The sequence below is a fragment of the Delphinus delphis genome, chromosome 3, assembly GCF_949987515.2.
Source record: "Delphinus delphis chromosome 3, mDelDel1.2, whole genome shotgun sequence".
Lineage (NCBI taxonomy): Eukaryota > Metazoa > Chordata > Mammalia > Artiodactyla > Delphinidae > Delphinus > Delphinus delphis.
This window is the reverse complement of record NC_082685.1, coordinates 20,573,231-20,594,258: the sequence shown is the minus strand read 5'-3', so window position 1 is coordinate 20,594,258 and position 21,028 is coordinate 20,573,231. Positions and strand designations below refer to the sequence as shown.

Below are 21,028 nucleotides of genomic sequence, written 5' to 3'. Positions count from 1 at the left end.
GGCCCCCTGAAAGTCTACTAGCTAGAGTGATCTTTTAAAAGTATAAGTCAGGAACTTCCCTGGCGGTCCAGTGGTTAAGACTCCGTGCTCCCAATGCAGGGGGTGTGGGTTCAATCCCTGGTCAGGAACTAAGATCCCACATGCCACATGGCCTAAAAATAAAATAAATAAAAGTATAAATCATCCTTTCAAAGGCTCCACATTTCATTTAAGAAAAACAAACAAACTCCTCTCCATGGTTTACAAAGCCTTTCAGGATCTACCTAGAATCCCTGCTCCTTCAACTCATCTCAGACTTTGGGCCCTGAAGCTACACAGGCCTTCTTCCTGTTCCTTGAACATACCAAACTTACTCTAGGCTCAAAGCTTTGCACTTGCTGTTGCCTCTGCTTGACACTGTTCCCCTAGATCTTTGTGTGGTTGGATCTGCTCAAATGTCACACCCTGAGACCATTTCCCCTATTTTGTCTTAATGTCTTAATAGCACTTGTCACTCCCTCAGACCATACCATTTATTTGTTTACACATAGGATTACCATATTTATCCCCCTTCTAGCAGGTAGGCAGAGAGATTGACTATCTTGCTGGCACCACTGTATTCCCTAGCACCTGGCCCAGTGCCTGGCACAAAGTGCATGCTCTGTATTTTTGGATGAATGAATGGATAGGAATCAGAGAAGCCTAGTTGAATAGGACTCTGCCTTACCCGCAAGTTTGGGCAAGCCTCCGTTTCCTGGTGTGTGAAGTGAGGGTGGAGGGAGTAGGATGTTTAGCTAGAAGGTGTTGATTAGCTGTAAAATTTCGGCGTTGTTTTCTCCCTAGTCCTAGGCCCGCAGCCCTCCACTGGACCTCAGTTCCCCACCTATATAATGGGTGTGAGCTCATTCCCTACGTCTTGGGGTGGTAGCGCTGCCTTATAAGGCAGCAGAGGCCGAGGGCGGACAAGGCCGTGTGGGTGGAGAGAAATCACAACATCCGGCTGTGGGGGCGGGGTGGGGCGGGGCTGGGGCGCCCGCGGTGGCCGGCCTGGAGGCCTGGGAGCAGCTCGGAAAGCCGGCACCCTCCTGTGGGCCTCTCCCTGCTAACGATGTGCGCCCTCCAGAATGGGCCGGCCCAAAGGAATACGGCTGGATACACGGCCCGAACTTGCTTGAGGCTGGCCTGCAAGAGGCCCAAGATACCAAGCGCATCCCCTACAAACCCTGGACAAGCCAAGGCGAGCCAAAAGGACCTGGCCCACACCCACATCTAATGGCCCAATCAGAGTGCAAAGCTGAGAATGACTGACGCTTCTTTCATCCAATCAAATACAAGAGATCCGGGGCGTGACCCAGAGGACCCACCTCTTTTGTCCCAGCGGAGGGCTCGGCCCTAATTGGCAGTTTGGTATCCTACGAAGGCCCAGAAATTCGAACGTAGAGGCTGAACCCCACCGCAGACCAACCAGAAAGAGGTGACGTTTTAAGTCCCGCCCCCCGTTCCTTTGAACGAATTCCTGGCTCTGGGGGCGGGGGATGATGAAGAGGCTGTCTAATGGGAAGACGGCGCGGCGAGCGCTCTCCCGGTTATTGGCTGAGTAAAGTAAACAGTGGGCGGGCCGGGGCGGGGCGTGCCGGCGCAGGGGTGGCCCCCGGGAGGGGGCGCAGAGTGCTCGGCGGGCGGCGGCGGCCGGGGAGGCCCGGGAGGCCGCGGCGCGGTCACTGCGAGCCGAGCCGAGCCGCGCCGATCGCCATCCGGCCCCGGCTCCCTCGCGCAATCCCGGCCGGTGGCGCGGCCCGGCGGGCCCGGCGGCGCCGCAGCCCATGGAGCTCGAGAACATCGTAGCGAACACGGTGCTACTCAAGGCCCGGGAAGGTGAGGCTGTTGGGTGAGGAGAACGCGGGCGCGCGGCCTCAGAGCTCGACCGGGTGCCTCAGCCGCCCGATCCCCTAGGGCAGCTCGCTCCGTGCCCCGCACCTCGCGCAGACACGAGCCCTTCCGGCCTGTGGTCCTCTTTCTCCGCACCTGCCCCCCGGGAGCTGGAGCCCAGCAAGGGGTGGGTCAGGCCGCCGCCCGCGCGGCGAGGAGGTGGGGTCGTGGTGAGGGAGTGAGAGGAGGAGAGAGGAAGGAAGAGGGAAGGGTGGGACCCCAGCCCCGGGAGAGCCTCTCTGAGCCCTCTCCCAGGTAAGAGGTAAGAAGATGCCCCAGGAAGGGAAAGGGGCAGCCCACACCCCACGTGCCCGGGCCCAGACTCCGGCGCCCAGCCTGGGCCGGCACAAAGTTGGTGCAGGGTAAAAGGTTTGGAAAATAAATTAACCGAGGCTCTGCCGTAGCACAGCCTTTGCGAGGTGGGGAAACTGCTGGTCATATATGCTACCAGCATGACTGCCACTTGCTCGGTGCCTCAGGACACTGGGGACAGAGGTGAATGGGTCACAGTTTTTGCCCTCGGGAGTAGTGGGGCAGATGGGCACAGAAAAAACTGGAAGCTGAGTTTTGAAGGAAGGGAGGCATGCCAGGCTGGTAGGACTGTTAAGTGCAAGGCCTGGCAGAGGGAGCCTGTCTTGTGAACCTAGTGTTGCTGAGCTCCTCAGACATTACCAGGCACCTGCTCTATGAGGATCCTGGGGATGCATAGGGACCAGACTTGGTCCTCATTGCCTTGCGGTCAGTCTGCCCCTCACCTGCCACTGTTCACCTCAGTAACATAATCACTGAACACCTACTCTGTGCCCTGTCCTGTCCAGGGTGCCAGGGACCAGCAGAGAAGACACTTCTTTTTGGAACTCTAGGGCAGGGAGGTCAGGACTCTTTGCTGGGGTTTCAGGCTGAAAAAGACATCTGCTTCGCCTTTCTGACCTATTTTACAGGTGGGAAACTGAGGCTTAGATCAGTGACTAGCCCCAAGGACACACAATGAGACTGGTTGACTCATGCCTAGGACACAGGATGTCCCCAATGCAGTCTGTAGGAAACCCAGAGGAACCCCCAGCTGGCACAGCATCTGGTGCCCCCTGCCTGCCCAGTGCATGTTGACCCTGGGGAAGTGCTGCCTGGAAATGGGCATGGCAGTCTGGGTCCTCAGTGCCCAGAGCCTTCCTTATCTCCTGTCCATTATCGAGTCCTGGGGCTAGGCCTTCCTCCCAGCCTCTGGGGGCATCTGCCGATTCTGTTCTGCCTCGTCATCCAGCCATCCAGGGAGGAGGGGTGGGGAGAGCCTGGCCAGGCCTCCCTCTCTAGGGCTGTAGCCAGTTCAGGCCTCAGGCCTGCTGAGAACACTGCCTTGCCTAACTAGAGAGTGTGGGCACCTTCTGATAGGCTTCCTCAGGAGGCATAGGGGGTTATGGCCAGACTGAGACCAATGCCTTCACTGGAGAATCCTTACTCCAACCTGGCTCTGTCCCTCTCACCTGGGTGGCTCTAGACAAGTCTCTTCTCTCTGAACTTCAGTAACTCTTTTTGTGGGATGGTTGAGGGTGGGACCTGAAAACTAAAGGAAATCCCAGTTGTCACTGAGTTTTGAACCCTGGTCTGTAGATTGAGTGCATTGGAATCACTTCATGAGCTGGCTGACAGCTTGGACCCCAGGCCTTTGCCAGCTTCCCAAGTGATCTGAGGCCCTGAGTGATTTGGGATTGCATGTATTCAGTTGACACCTGATGCCAGGCATGTTTGCGGTGGGAGAAGAGCTTGGGTTGTGGTCCTAGGGAGCTGGGTTCAAGTCCTGACTCTGGGACCTCCAGCCTTCGTAATCTTGGACCAATTGACTCCTCATTTCAGGGCCTCGGTTTTCTCATAAAATTGGGCCAGGTCTGGAAGGATTGCTATGAGGATGAAGTGGGACAGCACTGGAGGTGTGAACCCTCACTTAGTCCTCCTTCCTTTCCCAGGCCCCCAGAGGCACGGGGAGGGGACCAGGCTGGGGTGGGGAGGAGCCCCACTGACTCTGGTGGCAGTTCCAGGACAGGATATTTGCATGTGACTCTGCTGCTGCCTTGATGTGGCTAGGAGGAGGGAGAGGAGGAAGTAAGTGATGGGGGTAGCAGGCGGATGGAGAGGTGGGGGAGGAGTTCCCCTTCTGGGGAGGCCTTGCCCTGGGTTGGGGGGTGGGGGTCTGTTGCTCACTCACAGTGGAGCAATGACTGTGGGGTATGCTGGGTGCAGGCTGCAGGAGGGCTGCTAGCAGGTTTCCCAATGGGTACCCTACAACACTTCCTCTTCCAGGCAGCTTAGGTCAGGGAGCCTATTGGAGGACCCAGCCTTGCCCTCTCCCTAGACGGTGGCTCCTCCTGCACCACCTGCCTTCAGCCAGGCCAGATGGAAACAAGGCTGGGGAAACTGAGGCCAGGCAAGGGATAGTGGTGGCCTGAGGTTGCCACTGAGTTGTTGGAGCTGCGACCCACCTCTTGCCACAGCTCTACTGGGTACTGGACACAGACTCTCCTGGTCACCATCACAATACCTCTGGAGATGGCTCTGGACCTGAAGTACACATGGAGAAATTGAGGTTCCTAGAGAGCAAGTGATGGGCCTGAAGTGTAAAGTGGAGATTCAAACCCAGGTCTGCAAGATTCCAAGACTCAGGCTCCTTCCACCATTTTCAACCTCATGGCCCACAGGCCACATCTAGCTAGATCTCTAACATGTTTTATTTATTGGGCTGCAGTGGGTTTTTTAAAATATAGGAACCAATATTTCATGGAACAGTCCAGAGTCTCAGCTGATTTTGAAAAGTCAAAAGAGCTGACCACACTGGGCCAGCATTCCTGCCTAGTAACAATCAAGCAGTCAGCCGTGGTTGTGCTGCAGCTGCCCCTGTTTGAAGCGGCATGCCGGGTCCAGTTCCCACACTCCTCACCACTCCCTGTTGTCTACCATCTGGCCCACATTTACTGTACCTGTCTGGCTCTGTAGGCATTTGAGCTGCTACCCTGGTCTCAGCAGCTACAGATGAGGGGTCAGCTAGGTAAAATGAGGCAGGTAGCAGGACCAGGAAAGCAGGGGTAGGGATCCTGAGTGTCAACCCTCCTGCCACCACTTTGTTTGCGTCTCTGATAGCTCTGATGCAGGGCCTCGTAATAGGGGCCTGGAGCCTACCTGGTGACCCAGGCTGCCCGCTGCCTCTGGCATCTCTCAGGCATGTCCCACATGTCCTGGAACATCTCCCTTCTGGGCCTTGACTTACACAGTTCCCACCACTATCGTGTCCTTCTCTTTCTTCACCTGGGAAACTCCTACCTGGTAGGAAGAAGCTGAGGCCTGCCAAAGCTACCTGGAAACCCCACTCTCTCCCAGTGGCTGGCCTCATGCCCCTCTTGGCTCTTCCAGCCCAGAAGCCCCTAGCAGGTGGGCCTAGGGGCCCATGTTTGTCCTGGAACCCAGCGAGGGCATGTTGCAGCACACGGAAGGAAGGCCCGAGGTGCCTCCCAGAGTGGACTGGGCCTAGGCTGGGCCCTGAAGGCCTCTGGATTGGACTGAGGGTGGAGGGGAGGCACGGCAGTGGCGGGACTCGAGACCCAGCACCTGTTTGCTTCCACAGGTGGTGGCGGGAATCGCAAAGGCAAAAGCAAGAAATGGCGTCAGATGCTGCAGTTCCCTCATATCAGCCAGTGCGAAGAGCTGCGGCTCAACATTGGTGAGACCTGGGTAGAGACGGGGGCTGGGGTGAAGAGGTGAGAGGGCCTTGCTGGTGCCACGGGGCCTCCCCCAAGACCTTGCCTCAGGGTGGAGGGGCAGTGTTGGGGGTTTTGGGGAGCAGAGAAATTGAGGCCGCACCACCAACCCAGTTTCAGTTCCTGGGCTTGGGCTGGGTGGAGGGCAGAGAGCACATAGGACAGCAGCGGGTGGTTGGGGTAGGCGTGGGGAGGAGGACGGGGTCAGATTGGGGGCGATCTGAGGGAAGCAGCGGAAGGGAGGGCCTCAGGCGAGCAGGGCTCGCAGGATGGAGCGGAGGGTGCTTCAGGGGCTGGAGTCAGCCCTCACCGACTGCCCGGGGAGCCCCAGGCCTGTGCTCAGCCCCACCCAGCCTGGCCCTGCAGGTGCCCCGCAAAACCTTAACGAGAAGGGCCAGGCCCCCTCTGAAGGCCTGCACGTGGGCTAGGAGTACACCATGGCTGCTTCCACCGCCGGGAAGGAGGCCTAGCCTCGAGCTCGCCGGAAGCCACAGCTTCCTCCCACACTTTCGCCAGGCAGTCAGCAGGTGTGGGCCGGGCCCAAGCCGGGCCGGAACCTCACAGACCACACCCAACCCCAACTGTGACGTATGCAAGTGGTGTGAACCAGGAGACAGCGGCTGGAAGTGAGGACCCCGGCTCTGGAGCCACACTCCTGGCTGTGTGACCTTGGGCTAATTACTTATCCTCTCTGGGCCTCGGAGTCCCAAGCTATGATGGCAGTAACAGTAGTGCCACCTCATTGCTGTGGTGAGGGTTCTAAAGGAGACAATGGCTGCCATACTGCAGGGCTGGAAGCTGTTGTTAGGGCCCCGGGCCTGGTGGTGTGGACAGGAGTGCCCTGCCGGTGGGCTCCAGGTCCAGAAATCCAACAGCTCCCACCCCTGCCTGCAGAGTGTGACTACCACAGCCTGTGCAAGCGGCAGCCCATCGGGCGCCTGCTGTTCCGAGAGTTCTGCGCCACGAGGCCCGAGCTGACCCGCTGCATTGCCTTCCTGGACGGGGTGGTGAGTGCAGCCCAGCCCAACACCAAGGGTGGGCAGAGGTCCCGGGCCACATGTGCCCCATCTCCCCACACCTGTTGCTGTACCCACACCCCAAGCTTCTCTGCCTCCCACCCCGCAGGCTGACTATGAAGTGACCCCTGATGAGAAGCGGAAGGAGTGTGGGTGGCGGCTAATGCAGAATTTTCTGAGCCACACGGTAAGTGAGCACTGATGGAGGGATGATGGCAGCGGGTAGAGCTCAGTGATGGGGAGAGGACTGACCACAGCTCAGGCAGAGAGTGCCCTGGAGCTGCTCCAGGCTCACCAGGCAGCATTGCAGGCATGGAGCCCAGGAGGGTGGGCTGGGGCTCTGGACCCTGCAGCCTGCCAGCAGCTCTGCTTCACCCTGCCTCAAGGGGAACAGCAGAAACCAAGTTCAGCAACTGGGCAGGCTGGCGCACCTCCAGCCCATAGCCACCCCAGCACAGTCCCGAGGTCTCTGCCCTGGGAGTGGGCGGCTGGCCAAGGGAGCCCCTGCACTGACCTGTCTGTGGCTTGTCCCTAGGGTCCCGACCTCATCCCTGACGTCCCCCGGCAACTGGTGACTAACTGTGCCCAGCGGCTGGAGCAGGGGCCCTGCAAAGACCTCTTCCAGGAGCTCACCCGGTAAGCCTCTCCCTGCCCATAGGCTGAGAATCGTGTCCTGACGGGTGGGTTTCTGTGGACCCAGAAGGCTGTGAACAGTTCAGCAGGTGGTGAGGGAGCTCAGCCCCTCACCCCAGCCTTGCGCCAGCTCTGTGACCTTGGGCAGGTTGCCTCCCCTCTCTGTAGCCTCTTGGGCTTCAGCCAGGATGCATGTCTCCCACCTAGGTGGGTTAGCAAGAGGGCTGGCTGAGGATGCTGCGTTTCAGGCTGAGCATACACACAACAGGGGGCCTGGCCCATCAAGCCAAGAACTTGGGGTGTCAGGGGCTGACCAGTGGGCTGGGTCTTCTCGATAGGCTGACCCACGAGTACCTGAGTGTGGCCCCTTATACCGACTACCTCGACAGCATCTACTTCAACCGTTTCCTGCAGTGGAAGTGGCTGGAAAGGTGAGCTCCTTGAAGGCTGGGCTGGGCTGGGCCAGGCCAGGTTGTGGGGGCTCTCATGGGCGTCAGGCCCCTGATCAGCTAGTGTTTGATCCCCAACCCCTTGTCCACAGGCAGCCAGTGACCAAAAACACCTTCAGGCAGTACCGAGTCCTGGGCAAAGGTGGCTTTGGGGAGGTGAGTGGCCAGGCCAGAGCCCAGCAGAGTGCAGAGGTGGGGTAGGGTGGACCCTGACAAGCCCCTTCCCCCTTTGAGCCCCTGTACCCCCAGGAAGGGCACAGCTGGTCCCCATTTGCCCCATCTACCCTGGCTACAGGTATGTGCCTGCCAGGTGCGGGCAACAGGCAAGATGTACGCCTGCAAGAAGCTGGAGAAGAAGCGGATCAAGAAGAGGAAAGGGGAGGCCATGGCCCTCAATGAGAAGCAGATCCTGGAGAAAGTGAACAGTAGGTTTGTAGTAAGTACAGACAGGAGACCCTTCCCTTTCCCCTGGCCACGCCTGCTCTCCCCACTCGCTGGACTAAGATCTCTTCCCTGCCACAGGCCCCCTCTAGGCACAACTGCCTCCCTTGTCCTCAGAGATGCCTGGGAAGGGTGGGTTTGGGGAATTGACACCTGGCCTAGGGAGCAGGCTGGGCCCCAGGGAGTGGTACTAAGAAGGATTTTTCGGGCGGCTGGCACCAGCCCCCCCCACCAGGTGGCCCGCGGCCCCTGCTTCAGGGCTCGGACCTTCTTGGTCACAGGTGAGCTTGGCCTACGCCTATGAGACCAAGGACGCGCTGTGCCTGGTGCTGACGCTGATGAACGGAGGCGACCTCAAGTTCCACATCTACCACATGGGCCAGGCTGGCTTCCCCGAGGCTCGGGCCGTCTTCTACGCGGCAGAGATCTGCTGCGGCCTGGAGGACCTGCACCGGGAACGCATCGTGTACAGGTGCAAGGGTGTGGCCCTCCTGGCCAGGGCCCGCAACTGGGCTTGGGTGGAGGCTGCAGAGAGATGTTGGTGTGCTGGGGCTGTCACTGCAGGCGCAAGTCTGTCTGGGCTCTGGCTGGGGACTCCACACTCACCCACACTAGGCAGACTTGAGAGGCTCAGAACCCAGGCTCTGGGGTCTGGTTGACCACGTGTGAATCCCGGCATTGTCGCCCCTCTCTCACTCTGTGACCTTGGCCACTCAGCTCCCTGCTCACAACACCATTTTCTTTCCTGGGAAGCAAAGACTATATATAACTCCTGCTTCTCAAGTTGTTGTAGGGAATGAATGAGATAATGCTGTAAAGTACATAGAACTCGGTAGTGGAGAGCTCCTCTTACTACTATTACTGGTGATGATTTCATTTGAGCCTCACAACAGCTCCATGAGGAGATGGATGAGTAGCCTCATTTGACAGATGGAAAAGGTAGAGTTAGCCACCAGAGTGGAGGGAGAGCACTAGAGGTGAACAAAGCTGCTGGTGATGTCTGGGAAGCTTCCCTCTGAGTGGGAACTGCCTTCCACTTGCCTAGCGAGTCCCAGGAGTCCTGGCTGCATAGATCCTTCATCTGCTCCCTCAGGTTGGGGCTGCTGCCAGGGAAGGCAGGGCTGTCTGTCTTCTGGCAACAAAAGGCTCCCACACCTTGCTGCACATCCCATCCTAGGGGGTGAGCGAGCTAGGAGGGGGTGGCCCTGTCTGGCTGCTGGGCAAACTGAGCAGCATCTGATCCTGCCCTTCTCTCCCCACAGGGACCTAAAGCCAGAGAACATCCTACTAGATGACCACGGTGGGTGAGGGGCCACAAAGGGTGGGAGAGGCATGGGGGAGGTCTGGCCCACCTGCCTAACGGGCCTCCCTGCTTCTCCATCCACATTCAGGTCACATCCGCATCTCCGACCTGGGGCTGGCAGTGCACGTACCTGAGGGCCAGACGATCAAAGGCCGTGTGGGCACTGTGGGCTACATGGGTGAGTCTCCCTTCCCCCTGGCCCGCCAGCCTCCTGGGTCCTCTATCTGTCTTGGGCCCAGTCCCACCACCCCTGTTGGGAAGTCTCCTGTACCTCAGGAAATAGAAAGAGCTGATGTTCTTCTTTTATAGATGAGGAGACCAAGACTCAGCCAGGGCCCCACACACTGTGAATCCACAGCATTCACTCACTACATATTCATTGAGCTACTCCTACTGGCCGGGCCTACAGGTGGCTACCAGTGAAAGACAAGGGCCTCATACCTGTTTCCATGGCCCCGGCTCTCCACTCCCGAGACCTGCCCATGCTAGAAGTGGGAGTGCCCATCTGTGGCGGAAGCCAAGATGTGGCCCCAAATTCCCCTTGGGACCACGTGACACAATAGACAGAGCTCCAGCTATGGGCTCCACCTCTTCCTTGTTATGTGTCCTCGGGCCGGACATTCTGCTTCTCCCAGCCTCACTTTCCCTGACTGTAAAGTGATCATCACCTACTCCCAGGGTTGCCTTGAAGATGAAAAGAGGTAGTAGAGGCAAAAATCCCTACCTGCCTGTCCTGGCAGGCAGTAGCTATCCAGCAAATCAGTTGCTGTCTTCTTTCCTCTCTTTGATATTAAATCTAGAGGTTGCAAACTGGCAGCCACACTAGGCCTAATTTGGCCTCCATCTGTGTTTAAATCAAATTGTTTTTCAAACAATCTGAATTGATTGCCAACGTTTGATAACCCAGACAGCTTCATGTTAAAAATACGGATTTCTGACTTCTCTTTGAAAAGTCAGAAGACGTGGCCCCCTGCAGGGCCATACCAGCGCACTTTGATGGGATGTGTGCTCTCCAACTCACCTCAGTCCCCACCGGGCTGCTGATGTTGCCTGCCTGGGTGGTGCCAGTGGGTGTCTGAGCTGGTTACCCCACCTTGACATGCATGCTGGGCATTCCTGGGGCCCCGGGGCACAATTCCGCCTCCTGCCCCGTCTTAACTCCTGTGCTGTCCCTCCCAGCCCCAGAGGTGGTGAAGAACGAACGGTACACATTCAGCCCGGACTGGTGGGCGCTAGGCTGCCTCCTGTACGAGATGATCGCAGGCCAGTCACCCTTCCAGCAGAGAAAAAAGAAGATCAAGCGGGAGGAGGTGGAGCGGCTGGTAAAGGAGGTGCCCGAGGAGTACTCAGAGCACTTTTCCCCGCAGGCCCGCTCGCTCTGTTCCCAGGTACAGCAGCCAGCAGGAGGCCCAACCGGCCAGGGCTGGGGCTGGGGGCGCCTCTCCCGGGGCTACCCTGACCACCCTGCCTTGCTGTAGCTCCTCTGCAAGGACCCTGCTGAGCGCCTGGGGTGTGGGGGGGGCGGTGCCCGCGAGGTGAAGGAGCACCCCCTCTTCAAGAAGCTGAACTTCAAGCGGCTGGGAGCCGGCATGCTAGAACCACCCTTCAAGCCTGATGTGAGTGCTGCCCCCTCTTGCCGAGGGCAGGGCCAAGCCCTGGCTGGGGGGCAGGGGTGAGCGGGAAGGGTTGGGGGCTCTTGGAGGATTGGTTGGGACACCCTCATTGCAAGTGTTAGAAAACTCAAGTGTGTTAACCAGCAAAACAGAATTCACCGGGCTCAGAAAAATGAAAAGCTGTGGGAGAGGCCTTGCTTTTGGCCCACCCGATCCAGGGCTCCAACAATGTTGCAGGAATTCCGTCTTCCTCTCTCTGACCACTACTGGTCAGTGTGCAGGCTTCTCTTTCAGGCAGCTGTCCCCAGGGTGTGGCAGGCCTACATCTTAACAGCTCAGCCACCCTAGAAGACAGAGAGTGCCTCTTGCCGAATAATTTCAAAAGAAGTCCGAAAAGGAAAAACAAGGCCTGAGGCTGATGCTCATTGCCTGATTGCCCAGAGGCCCCTCAGCAGCCACACCTGGATCCTATACCCACCTGAGCCACTGCCAGTGGTGGGAGATCGGTTTTCCAAAGGAAAACTAAGATGCCTTGCCAGCAGGGGAAAGGCCCATTGGGCTGGCAAAATATCTGCTGCCCACTACACCTGGCAACGCTGGCCTCCTGTCTGGGAGCAGGACGCTCCCCTCTGCAGAGTCTCACTCATTTACTGAGCATCTCAGTGGGTCAGGCATCCTCCTGGCAGAAACATCCTCGAGTCATCAAATTCTAAGTGGCAGAAGCCCAACTCAAACTTACGCCCAACATGGAGCTTATTGGTTCATTTGGCCAGAAAGTCCCAGAGTAGGGCCAATGTCAGGGTTTCATACCATGTTGTCAGGACTCCATCTCTTGGCTCTGCTGCAGCCTGTTGACTGTTCTCCCACTGAATTCAGGCTTCTCTGTATAAAGTCATAGGGAAGGTTCTGATTGGCCAAGATTAGATCACGTGCTTGCCCCCCCTCTCATGTGTAAAAGGACTGGGACCTGTGATTGACAGTTCACCAGGAACACGGGGGAGGAAGGTAGGTGATGGGCAGGCCAGGTTGGTGGCTGTCAACCATGCACGTGGTTGTTTACACATTCAACAAATATTCTGAGTGCCCATATGTACCAGACCTCAGAATTAATAGAGTCAACAGGACCCAGTCCTCCCTTCATGTTCTAGTGGGAAGACACAGCAAAATAAACCAGTAAGTGAAAAAAGAGTTGTGGGGAGGTGGGAGTATTTCTAGACAGGATGGTCTCTGAGGAGCTGTTGGTTAAGTAGAAGCCTAAAATACGTGAAGGACAGAGCTGTACCAGGATTTGGGGCATGAGCATTCCAGGGAGAAGGAGCAGCCAGGCATTAAGATCCTAGTACAGGGACCAGCCTTGAGAGGTGGAACAGCAGTGAAGGCCAGTGTAGCTGGCATGAGCATGTGCAGGGAACGTGGAGCAAGAATGTGAGGTGGGGGTGTGGGCCACAGAGCAGGGGAGCAGGATCGGGAGTGGGAGGCCACCTAGTGGGCTGCTGCCTCTGCAGAACTGCATCTTGTAGGTGGGTCTCACCAGCAACCCACGGTTTTAGCCTTGCTGTGGGCAGTAGAACTGAGAGCCTGACTTCCGGCAGCCTGCCTCAGGGCTGGCCCTGCCACTCGAGTTTACTCCTCCTTCCCTGCACACCAACCTTGAAAATCAGTGCCCTGGAGTTTAACTTTTTTTAGAAGCAGCAGATGAAAAATGTGCTTGATGATGATATAGTTTTTAACAGCTTTATTGAGTTCATATACCATACAACTCACTCCTTGAAAGGATATAATTAAATGGCTTTTAGCATAGTCAGGTTGTGCAACCATCACCGCAATCAATTTTAGAACGTTTTCATCACCCCTCCCCCCAAAGTACCCCATACTCATTAGCAGTCATTCCCCATTCTCCCCTCCCCTGGCCCTTGGCATCCACTCTTCGACCTTTTGTGTGTGTGTGTGTGTGTCTGCGTTGTGTCTTCGTTGCTGTGCGCGGGCTTTCTCTAGTTGCGACGAGCAGGGGCTACTCTTTGATGTGGTGCACGGGCTTCTCATTGCGGTGGCTTCTCTTGTTGCAGAGCACAGGCTCTAGGCATGCAGGCTTCAGTAGTTGTGGCTCACGGACTCTAGAGTGTAGTCTCAGTAGTTGTGGTGCATGGGCTTAGTTGTTTCACGGCGTGTGGGATCTTCCTGGAACAGGGCTCGAGCCCGTGTCCCCTGCATTGGCAGGCAGATTCTTAACTGCGGCGCCACCAGGGACATCCCTACTAATCTACTTTATGTCTCTCTATATTTGCCTATTCTGGACATTTCATATTAATGGGATTATATAATATGTGGTCCTTTGTGACTGGCTTTTTGCACTTTGCATACTGTTTTCAGGGTTCACCAATGTTGTAGCATTTATTGGTCCTGCATTCCTTTTTTATGACTGAATAATATTCCATTGTATGAATATGACACATTTTGTTTGTTCATCAGTTGATTGACATTAGGGTTGTTTCCACTTTGGGGCTATGATGAATAATGCTGTTTTGAGCATTCACATACAAGTTTTTGTGGGGACATATGTTTTCATTTCTCTGGGACATACACCTAGAAGTTGAATGCTGGCTCATATGGTAACGCTATGTTTAACCTTTTGGGGAACTGCCAGACTTTTCCAAAAAGCGGCTGTATGATTTTACATGATAATATTTTGACATCCTTAACAGTAGGACTTAGAAAAAAACGTAACGATGAAAAAAGAAGTGGCCTTCTGGAGTGAGGTGGGCTCCTGGCAGAGGGCTGGGGGCGCAGAGAGGTGGGAGGAATGTTCTAATCCTTTGGTTGGCTGTGAAGCAGAAGGGGATGGAATATGCCATTGGACATCCCAGGACAGAGGACCTATCAGCTCCAGGCCCCGCATGGAGTACCCAGCTGAGATTCAGTCTGCGCTGCCCTCACCAGTTGCACCTAGACAGCTGTATACAGGTGGAGGGGGGTGCCTGTTGCTGATTCCGTATGGCACTGTGGGGGCTGTTTGGCCACCGTGGGTCAGCTCTGCAGCCTTGTCAGGCAGTGAGCAGTGAGGGATAATGAGCCCCAGTTTAGAGGGGAACTTGGGCCTCAGAGAGAAGGGACTGCCATGCTCAGGAAGTGCATGGGGCACTTGTGTTTTGTTTTGTTTTGGAAGTGTAGTAGATTTACAATGTTGTGTATTAGTTTCTGGTGTACAGCAAAGTGATTCAGATATATATATGTACAGATACATATATGTGTATATGTGTGTGTATACATATTCTTTTTCAGATTCTTTTCCATTGTAGTTTATTACAAGGGATTGAATATGGTTCCCCACGCTATACAGTAAGACTGTGATGTTTATCTATTTTATATATTGTAAAATATATCTGCTAATCCCAAACTCCTTATTTATCCTCCCCCCTTCCTCTTTGATAACCATGAGTTTGTTTTCTATGTCTGTGAGTCTGTTTCTGTTTTGTAAATAAGTTCATTTGTATCATTTTTTTAGATTCCACATATAAGTGATGTCATACATATAAGTGATGTCATGTTAAATATATTTGTCTTTTTTTTTTTTTTTTTTTGGCGGTACGCGGGCCTCTCACTGCTGTGGCCTCTCCCATTGTGGAGCACAGGCTCCGGACGCACAGGCTCAGCGGCCATGACTCACAGGCCCAGCCGCTCTGCGGCACGTGGGATCCTCCCGGACCGGGGCACGGACCCGTGTCCCCTGCATCGGCAGGCAGACTGTCAACCACTGAGCCACCAGGGAAGCCCAATATATTTGTCTTTGTACGACTTACTTCACTTGGTATGATAATCTCTGGGTCCATCCATGTTGCTGCACATGGCATTATTTCATTCTTTTTTATGTCTGAGTAATATTCCACTGTACATTATTTATATACATATGCCACATCTTCTTTACCCACTCATCTGTGGATGGACACTTAGGTTGCTTCCATGTCATGGCCATTGTTAATAGTGCTGCTGTAAACACTGGGGGCACCTGCAAACCAGGAAGCTGCAAGGGTCAGGGCAAACCCAGCCCCAGCTCAGGGTTGAGCTGCCCTCCTGTCGAGGAGGGGTGTGTGTGGTGTTCCTGTCTAACCACTGCCTCTGTCCCCCCAGCCCCAGGCCATTTACTGCAAGGATGTTCTGGATATCGAACAGTTCTCCACAGTTAAGGGTGTGGAGCTGGAAGCCACTGACCAGGACTTCTACCAGAAATTTGCCACGGGCAGTGTGTCCATCCCCTGGCAGAATGAGGTGGGGACCTGCCCAGCTGATGGGGTGGGCTCCAGAGGGGCACCCTTGGGGTCAGTACTCACAGCTACCTGTTCTGTGGCAGATGGTGGAGACCGAGTGCTTCCAGGAGCTGAATGTCTTCGGGCTGGATGGCTCGGTTCCCCCAGACCTGGACTGGAAGGGCCAGCCACCTGCACCCCCAAAGAAGGGACTGCTGCAGAGGCTCTTCAGTCGCCAGGTAACCCCCAGCAGTGTCCTACCTGGGTCCCCCACCTGGCTCCAGGGGACGGTGGGTGGGAGGCAGAGCCGGTGCCTGCATGCGCGGGGAGTAGGCATCCTCCAGCCATGTCAGCGGTGCCCAGGGTCTCTGGCCTCATTCCCGCCTGTCCCCCACCCCCGGCTGGGCTCACGGCCTCTTTTCTCTTTCCAGAGGTGAGCAGTGTGGGCTCCCCATGGGTTGGCCTTGCTGCCCGGCCTTGGGGAGCCACAGACAGCCCTTCCATGGCAGAGGCGAGATGTGGGCGAAAGAAGTCTGGTGCCCGCTCCCTACCTCCCCCTCCCCACTGCTTCCGTGCCCAGCACCTGCAAGCTGCTAGCCTTGCTTAGCCATCTGTCTCCCCATGCCCTGCCTCCACCGGCCCCAGGGGAGAGGGCCCTGGCAGAGCCTGGGATCCACCTGGTCCTCCTCACTTCAGCCTGTTGCCAGCAGCCTCTGCACTGATGTCCACACGTGTCTGGCCTGAGCTGCTGCTCTGGGCTCCTCGTGGGGAGCCCCCTCCTTGGAGCACGGAGCTCCTGGTCTGCCCTGGCAGGGCCGGCCCAGGTGACGGCCCTGGTAGCTAACTGCGCCTGCTCTGCCTCTCTCCCTCCGTGTCTTCCCCGCCCTCCAGGACTGCTGTGGGAACTGCAGCGACAGTGAGGAAGAGCTTCCCGCCCGCCTCGAGCTCCCCACCCGCCTCTAGCCCCCAACCTGAGGCCCCGCCGGGCGGTTGGCGGTAGCAGCTACTCCAAGCGCTGTTTACAGTTTTGCACAGTGGTCTTCCCCATTGTCCACTCAAGTTGTGGCCTGGGGAACACAGCCGGAGCTGTCCCCAGTGCCCTCTGCCCCTCAGCCCCTGGTCTGGCTGAGTTTGGCAAGGCCTGGACTGTCCCTGGGACAAAGGTGCGTCCCTTCAGCTCTTGTCTGTGGAGCTCGGGGCTTTCTGTATTTATGTCTTTGTACGAATGTATATAGCAACCAGAGTGTTCTTAAGACCCACGCTGGAGCCGGCAGAGGGGCTGCTGCCACACTCCAGGCACCTCAGGCCCAGCTCAGACGGGCGAGGTTGGGCCAGGCCAGGCCCCTGGGCCCCCAGCACTGTGCTTGCCACCGCCGACCTCCGAGTGAGACTCGTGCCTGCCCCTGCCGCCCTGGGCTTAGGCCGCCACCTCTGGGGCCCAATACTGTCCCTTCTCAGCACCTGTCAGAGCTGGATCTGGGACCTTTCTGTCCCCTAGGCCTGTGCCAAAGTGTGACCAGAGATTGGGCTGACCCTGGGACCCCTCAGTCCACTGCCCAGGCTATCCCAGATGGGTCTGCCTCTGCCTTCCAGCTCCCAGGTCACCTCGTCCCTTGTGCTGGGCCCTGTCCTGAAGACACCTCGTGCAGAAACACCCCAGCCCAGGCCAGGGGAAGGGTAGGGGTTGGGGTGTCCCTGACCAACCCTCAAACATTCCAGACTCCCCTCATAACAGACACATGTGCCCAGCAATAATCCACCCCTCCCAGTGTGTGCCTGTGGTGTGTGTGTGTGTGTGTGTGAGAGAGAGAGAGAGAGAGAGAGAGAGAGAGAAGGGGGCAGGTGAGGCTATGGGCCTGCACCCTAGGCCCCAGCCCTGGCCCCTCCCGGACTGTGATGGCCATCCTGGTCCCAGTGTTAGGGTAGCGTGGGATTACAGGGTCCCAGTTTTTCCATATTTAAAGCCAATTTTTATTACCCATTTTGTCCAATATAAGCTGCCACATGTCTCTGTGTGAATACAGTCCGAGCACAAACCTGGCCAGCTGCCCCTGCCTGCCTCTTTCTTGCCCCTGGTGGTCCAGGGGTCTTCCTGCTTCCCTGGCCCTGCTGGAAGTGGAAAGAGATTGGAAGTGGGGATAGTGGCGGCTGCCCTTCCAGCAAGGCCCAAGGGCCCCCAGGGCCGATCTTGGGGTAGCCTCTCCAGGCAGCCAGGCTTTGGTGGCCTCTGGGCCCAGCAGCTTCCTCAGCAGGTTGAGGCCTCAGAAAAGAAGCCTTGGGTCCCCGCTAGGTATGGGTCTGGCTCTGGAACCACTAGGGTGTGGGCCTGTGCTGGAGAGGTGGGCTCAGCTGGCAGTATCCCCTCCGAGGCCAAGGTGGCCTGGCTGCCGCTCGTGGGTTTGGAGCGGCCTGGGGAGTAAGGTGGGAGCTGCTGTTAGGAACACCTGCCTGGTCTGTCTTACCTGGACACCTGCCAGCTAGGAGCACCTGTCCAGTCTGTCTTACCTGGACACCTGCCAGTTAGGAGCACCTGCCCAGTCTGTCTTACCTGGACACCTGCTGTGTGATTTGCCCAGGGCCAGTACACATGTGTTAGAGCCATTCCTCTGCTTTGCCTTTGAAGCAGGAAATGTGGCTGGGCAGAGACAGACACTGGTGATGCTGGAAGTTAGGCTGTGGCAGAGGTGGGTGGAGACCAGCCATGTGGCCATCAGGGAAGATTCTCTGAAGGTAGCAGTTGAGCCAGGTCTTGAAGGAGACATTCACCTGGGGGACAGAGGAAGTTGGGGAGCATTCCACCTGTGCAGAGACTTGAGAGTGGCAGCCTGTTGACCACAAGTCTGTCCCAGACTTCACAAGTCTTTTCCTGGTCTGTAGCATCCCAGTGGCCCCAGCCCCCCAGGGATGCTCTGTAACCACCATAAGTGTTTGTTCCTTGCCTCTGGGCTGGGTACCCAGTGCCACAGAGGCCACATGAGGTTTACAGTTGGATAGCTCTGGGTTCAAGTACCAGCCTGGCCACTTGCCAAGCTGCCTTTGCATAGGCCCTTCCCTCGTCTGGAAAGCTGGGTGTGATACCCATCGCCTCACTGGGCATCTATGAGAATCCAACTAAGTAGCCAGTCACCCCCTTGAGCCCCTGGGTCACTGGCAGGACTCTTGCCTGTTGGGGGTATGTGGGTGCTGGGGGTCAGGCTGATGGCTATCTTAAGGACAAGTCAAGGTTCCAAGTACCAACTTTGAAGGGGCCTCTGGTGGCGGCCTAGCTCTTGGTATGTGGAGTGCACACCGCTGCTTCTATTGACTTGAGGGAAATGGGGTAGGGAGAGGGCCTTACCTAGGTCTTCCAGCTGGTGAGCGGCCATTGCAGTTTGGAGAGGAAGCCAGCTGAAGATGAAGAAGCTGGAGGTGAGAGGTTGGGGCCTGAGGTGCTCCAGGCTTTCATGTGGGTGGTGGGGGGAGATAGGTATTAGTGTGCAGAAGCCACAGCCCAGCTCTGGGCAGGTGTGCGAGGGTAAATGAGTGCCAGGTAGCCGGGTGGGTCCAGACCTCCCACCAGACTCCCCTTAGGCTAGGTAGGAACTTCTTGGTTAGGGTTCAACCCACCCTAAAGTTCTTACCACAGTGGATGCTTGGCAGAGAAAACTCCCAGAATTCACTTCTTAACAAGCTTTGCCCAAGTTCACCTCCTCCATCCAGCCCTATGGTAAGAGCTGGGGGACCCAGATGGAAATGAGGCCCCTGCCAGCTTCGAGCTCTGTCTGGTAGGCAAGCAGACGTGGGGACAGTGGGACCCAGTGTGATCAGCACTGTAGCAGAGATGATGCTGGGACTGGGGGCCAACACCAAACAGGGGAGGCCCCTTGCCACAAAGGTGTCAAGTGGTACCCTCCAGGATACAGAATCAGATGTTCCCAGGGGAGGAGACGGATGGTCTAGCGCCTCTAGTGGTTTAGGATGGCTGAACGTGGGGTAGTGGCTGGAGCGGAGGTCAGCGAGACTCTGCCATCCTGGGCTTTGAAAGCTGTGTTAAGATGCGGGGTCTCATCTGGAGGGTGGGGCAGTCCTGAAGGGTTGTAGGTGGTTGTGTCAGGGTGTCTCCCTAGCATGTACAAAAGCACCCCATGTTTCCTTTGGGTAGACTCCCCTCAGTCCTTTTGGTTTATATGAGACTGGGCTTGCACCCCCTGCATACACATACACCCAGAGCATGTGACCCAGGTTGGGCTGTTAGGAATCTTTGGTTGCAAGTGACAGAGCTGTCCTATAGCTAACTTAGAAAGTGTTAAAGGGATATGGAGGGGCTTCCCTGGTGGTGCAGTGGTTAAGAATCCGCCTACCAATGCAGGAAACACGGATTCGAGCCCTGGTCTGGGAACATCCCACATGCCGCAGAGCAACTGAGCCTGTGCTCTAGAGCCCGCAAGCTACAACTACTGAGCCCGCGTGCCACAATTACTGAAGCCCTTGAGCCTAGAGCCCATGCTCCGCAGCAAGAGAAGCCACCACAATGAGAAGTTCATGCACCACAATGAAGAGTAGCCCACGCTCGCCTCAACTAGAGAAAAGCCCGCGCGCAGCAACGATGACCCAATACAGCCAAAAGTTAATTAATTAAAAAAAAAAAGATATGGAGGAGCTGAGTGGGGAAGAATCAGAACTGAGGCAGCTCATCAAGGCACAACCTCCAGAAGCAATATGCTACAGCCATGTTTATGTCTCTGCACCACTGAGCTCCAGATCCAAGGAATCCAAATGACCAGGCTGGGAACCTGCCCACTGTACATCGGGGGCAACTAATGGGGTGAAATGAGTCCCCCAATGAAATCAGGGTGCTCAAAGAAAAGGTAACATACTGGGTGGCTGAACACATATCCCTTCCCCCATACCTCGATTGGATCACCTATGGGCACTTGGCCAAAATGAATCCAAAAAGAACCTAGGGGGTTGCTAGAACTGTTGGGGAAGAATTGGGGTTCTCAGTTCCTCCGGGGATGGGTGACTTGTGCCTAGAGCTATGGGGTCATCCTCGCCACCATTTGGCGGCAAATTTGCTTGAAAATAATGCAAACAGAAGAGAACCGAGTGGAGAGAACAGATAAATGCCTCATTCCATTGCTGGAACACAATTGTGATCACAGCTAAAATCTACCCCTGGACTTCGCAGTTACATGTGCCAAATGCCTTCGAGCTCAAGCCCATTTGTTTTGAGGTTCTGTCACTTGGAACTCAAAATGCCCCAGCCAACATGATGGTGGAGGATGTTTTAGAAGACCACCCTAAGCATGGTGGAGAATTTGGACTGGAAACAAAGAACCCAATTAAGAGGCTGATGGACAGTCAGGTTCAGACTCAGCCTAGGTAGTGGGGCCCTCACTAGAGCTCACCTCTGTTCCCTGGGGATGAGCAGGGTCCATGAAAGCCAGGGCTATGGATCCAGCACTAGGTTTTCCCTGTGCTACTTCTTACTAGACATGTGATAGTGTGTGCTGGGAACACAGTGGGAAGGGCCGTGAGTTGGGAGTGGGCTATGTATTTGTGAGTTGGAGCCACATTGGGGTGCCTGCCTGCTCCAGCCCCTGCCCACTGCGTGTGTGCGGCGCCCGTCAGGATGTGGCCAGGGCCTGGACATGTGTGCGTTCTCCGGGTGGAGGTAGGTAGGTAGGTAGGTAGGTTCGTTC

At 56.3% G+C, this 21,028-nt stretch overlaps 1 protein-coding gene across 4 annotated transcripts; it reads left to right on the top strand.

Moving 5' to 3' along the window:
* Nucleotides 1-1,661: 1,661 nt before the first annotated feature.
* Nucleotides 1,662-17,540, top strand: GRK6 (G protein-coupled receptor kinase 6). 4 transcript variants are annotated; one of them, XM_060008294.1, is made up of 17 exons: nucleotides 1,662-1,854; nucleotides 5,519-5,614; nucleotides 6,546-6,658; nucleotides 6,777-6,854; nucleotides 7,203-7,303; nucleotides 7,639-7,731; nucleotides 7,842-7,905; nucleotides 8,045-8,185; nucleotides 8,472-8,662; nucleotides 9,453-9,490; nucleotides 9,582-9,671; nucleotides 10,673-10,881; nucleotides 10,972-11,109; nucleotides 15,232-15,369; nucleotides 15,452-15,586; nucleotides 15,701-15,702; nucleotides 16,239-17,540. In XM_060008294.1, exons 1-17 carry the CDS (start codon nucleotides 1,803-1,805, stop codon nucleotides 16,345-16,347), a joined length of 1,788 nt encoding a protein of 595 aa, XP_059864277.1. In that variant the 5' UTR covers nucleotides 1,662-1,802; the 3' UTR covers nucleotides 16,348-17,540. The 4 variants fall into 4 exon arrangements, with proteins under 4 accessions (XP_059864277.1, XP_059864274.1, XP_059864275.1 ...); XM_060008291.1 differs by lacking the exon at nucleotides 15,701-15,702; XM_060008292.1 differs by lacking the exon at nucleotides 15,701-15,702 and having other exon boundaries at nucleotides 15,779-17,540.
* Nucleotides 17,541-21,028: the final 3,488 nt, after the last annotated feature.

Bases quoted from the DNA above. Each gene is read 5' to 3' on its own strand.
- GRK6 (XM_060008294.1), top strand. From the start codon at position 1,803: ATGGAGCTCGAGAACATCGTAGCGAACACGGTGCTACTCAAGGCCCGG. The intron at 6,659-6,776 runs GTGAGTGCAGCC...CCCACCCCGCAG, and splicing joins TTGCCTTCCTGGACGGGGTG to GCTGACTATGAAGTGACCCC. The intron at 11,110-15,231 runs GTGAGTGCTGCC...CTGTCCCCCCAG, and splicing joins AACCACCCTTCAAGCCTGAT to CCCCAGGCCATTTACTGCAA.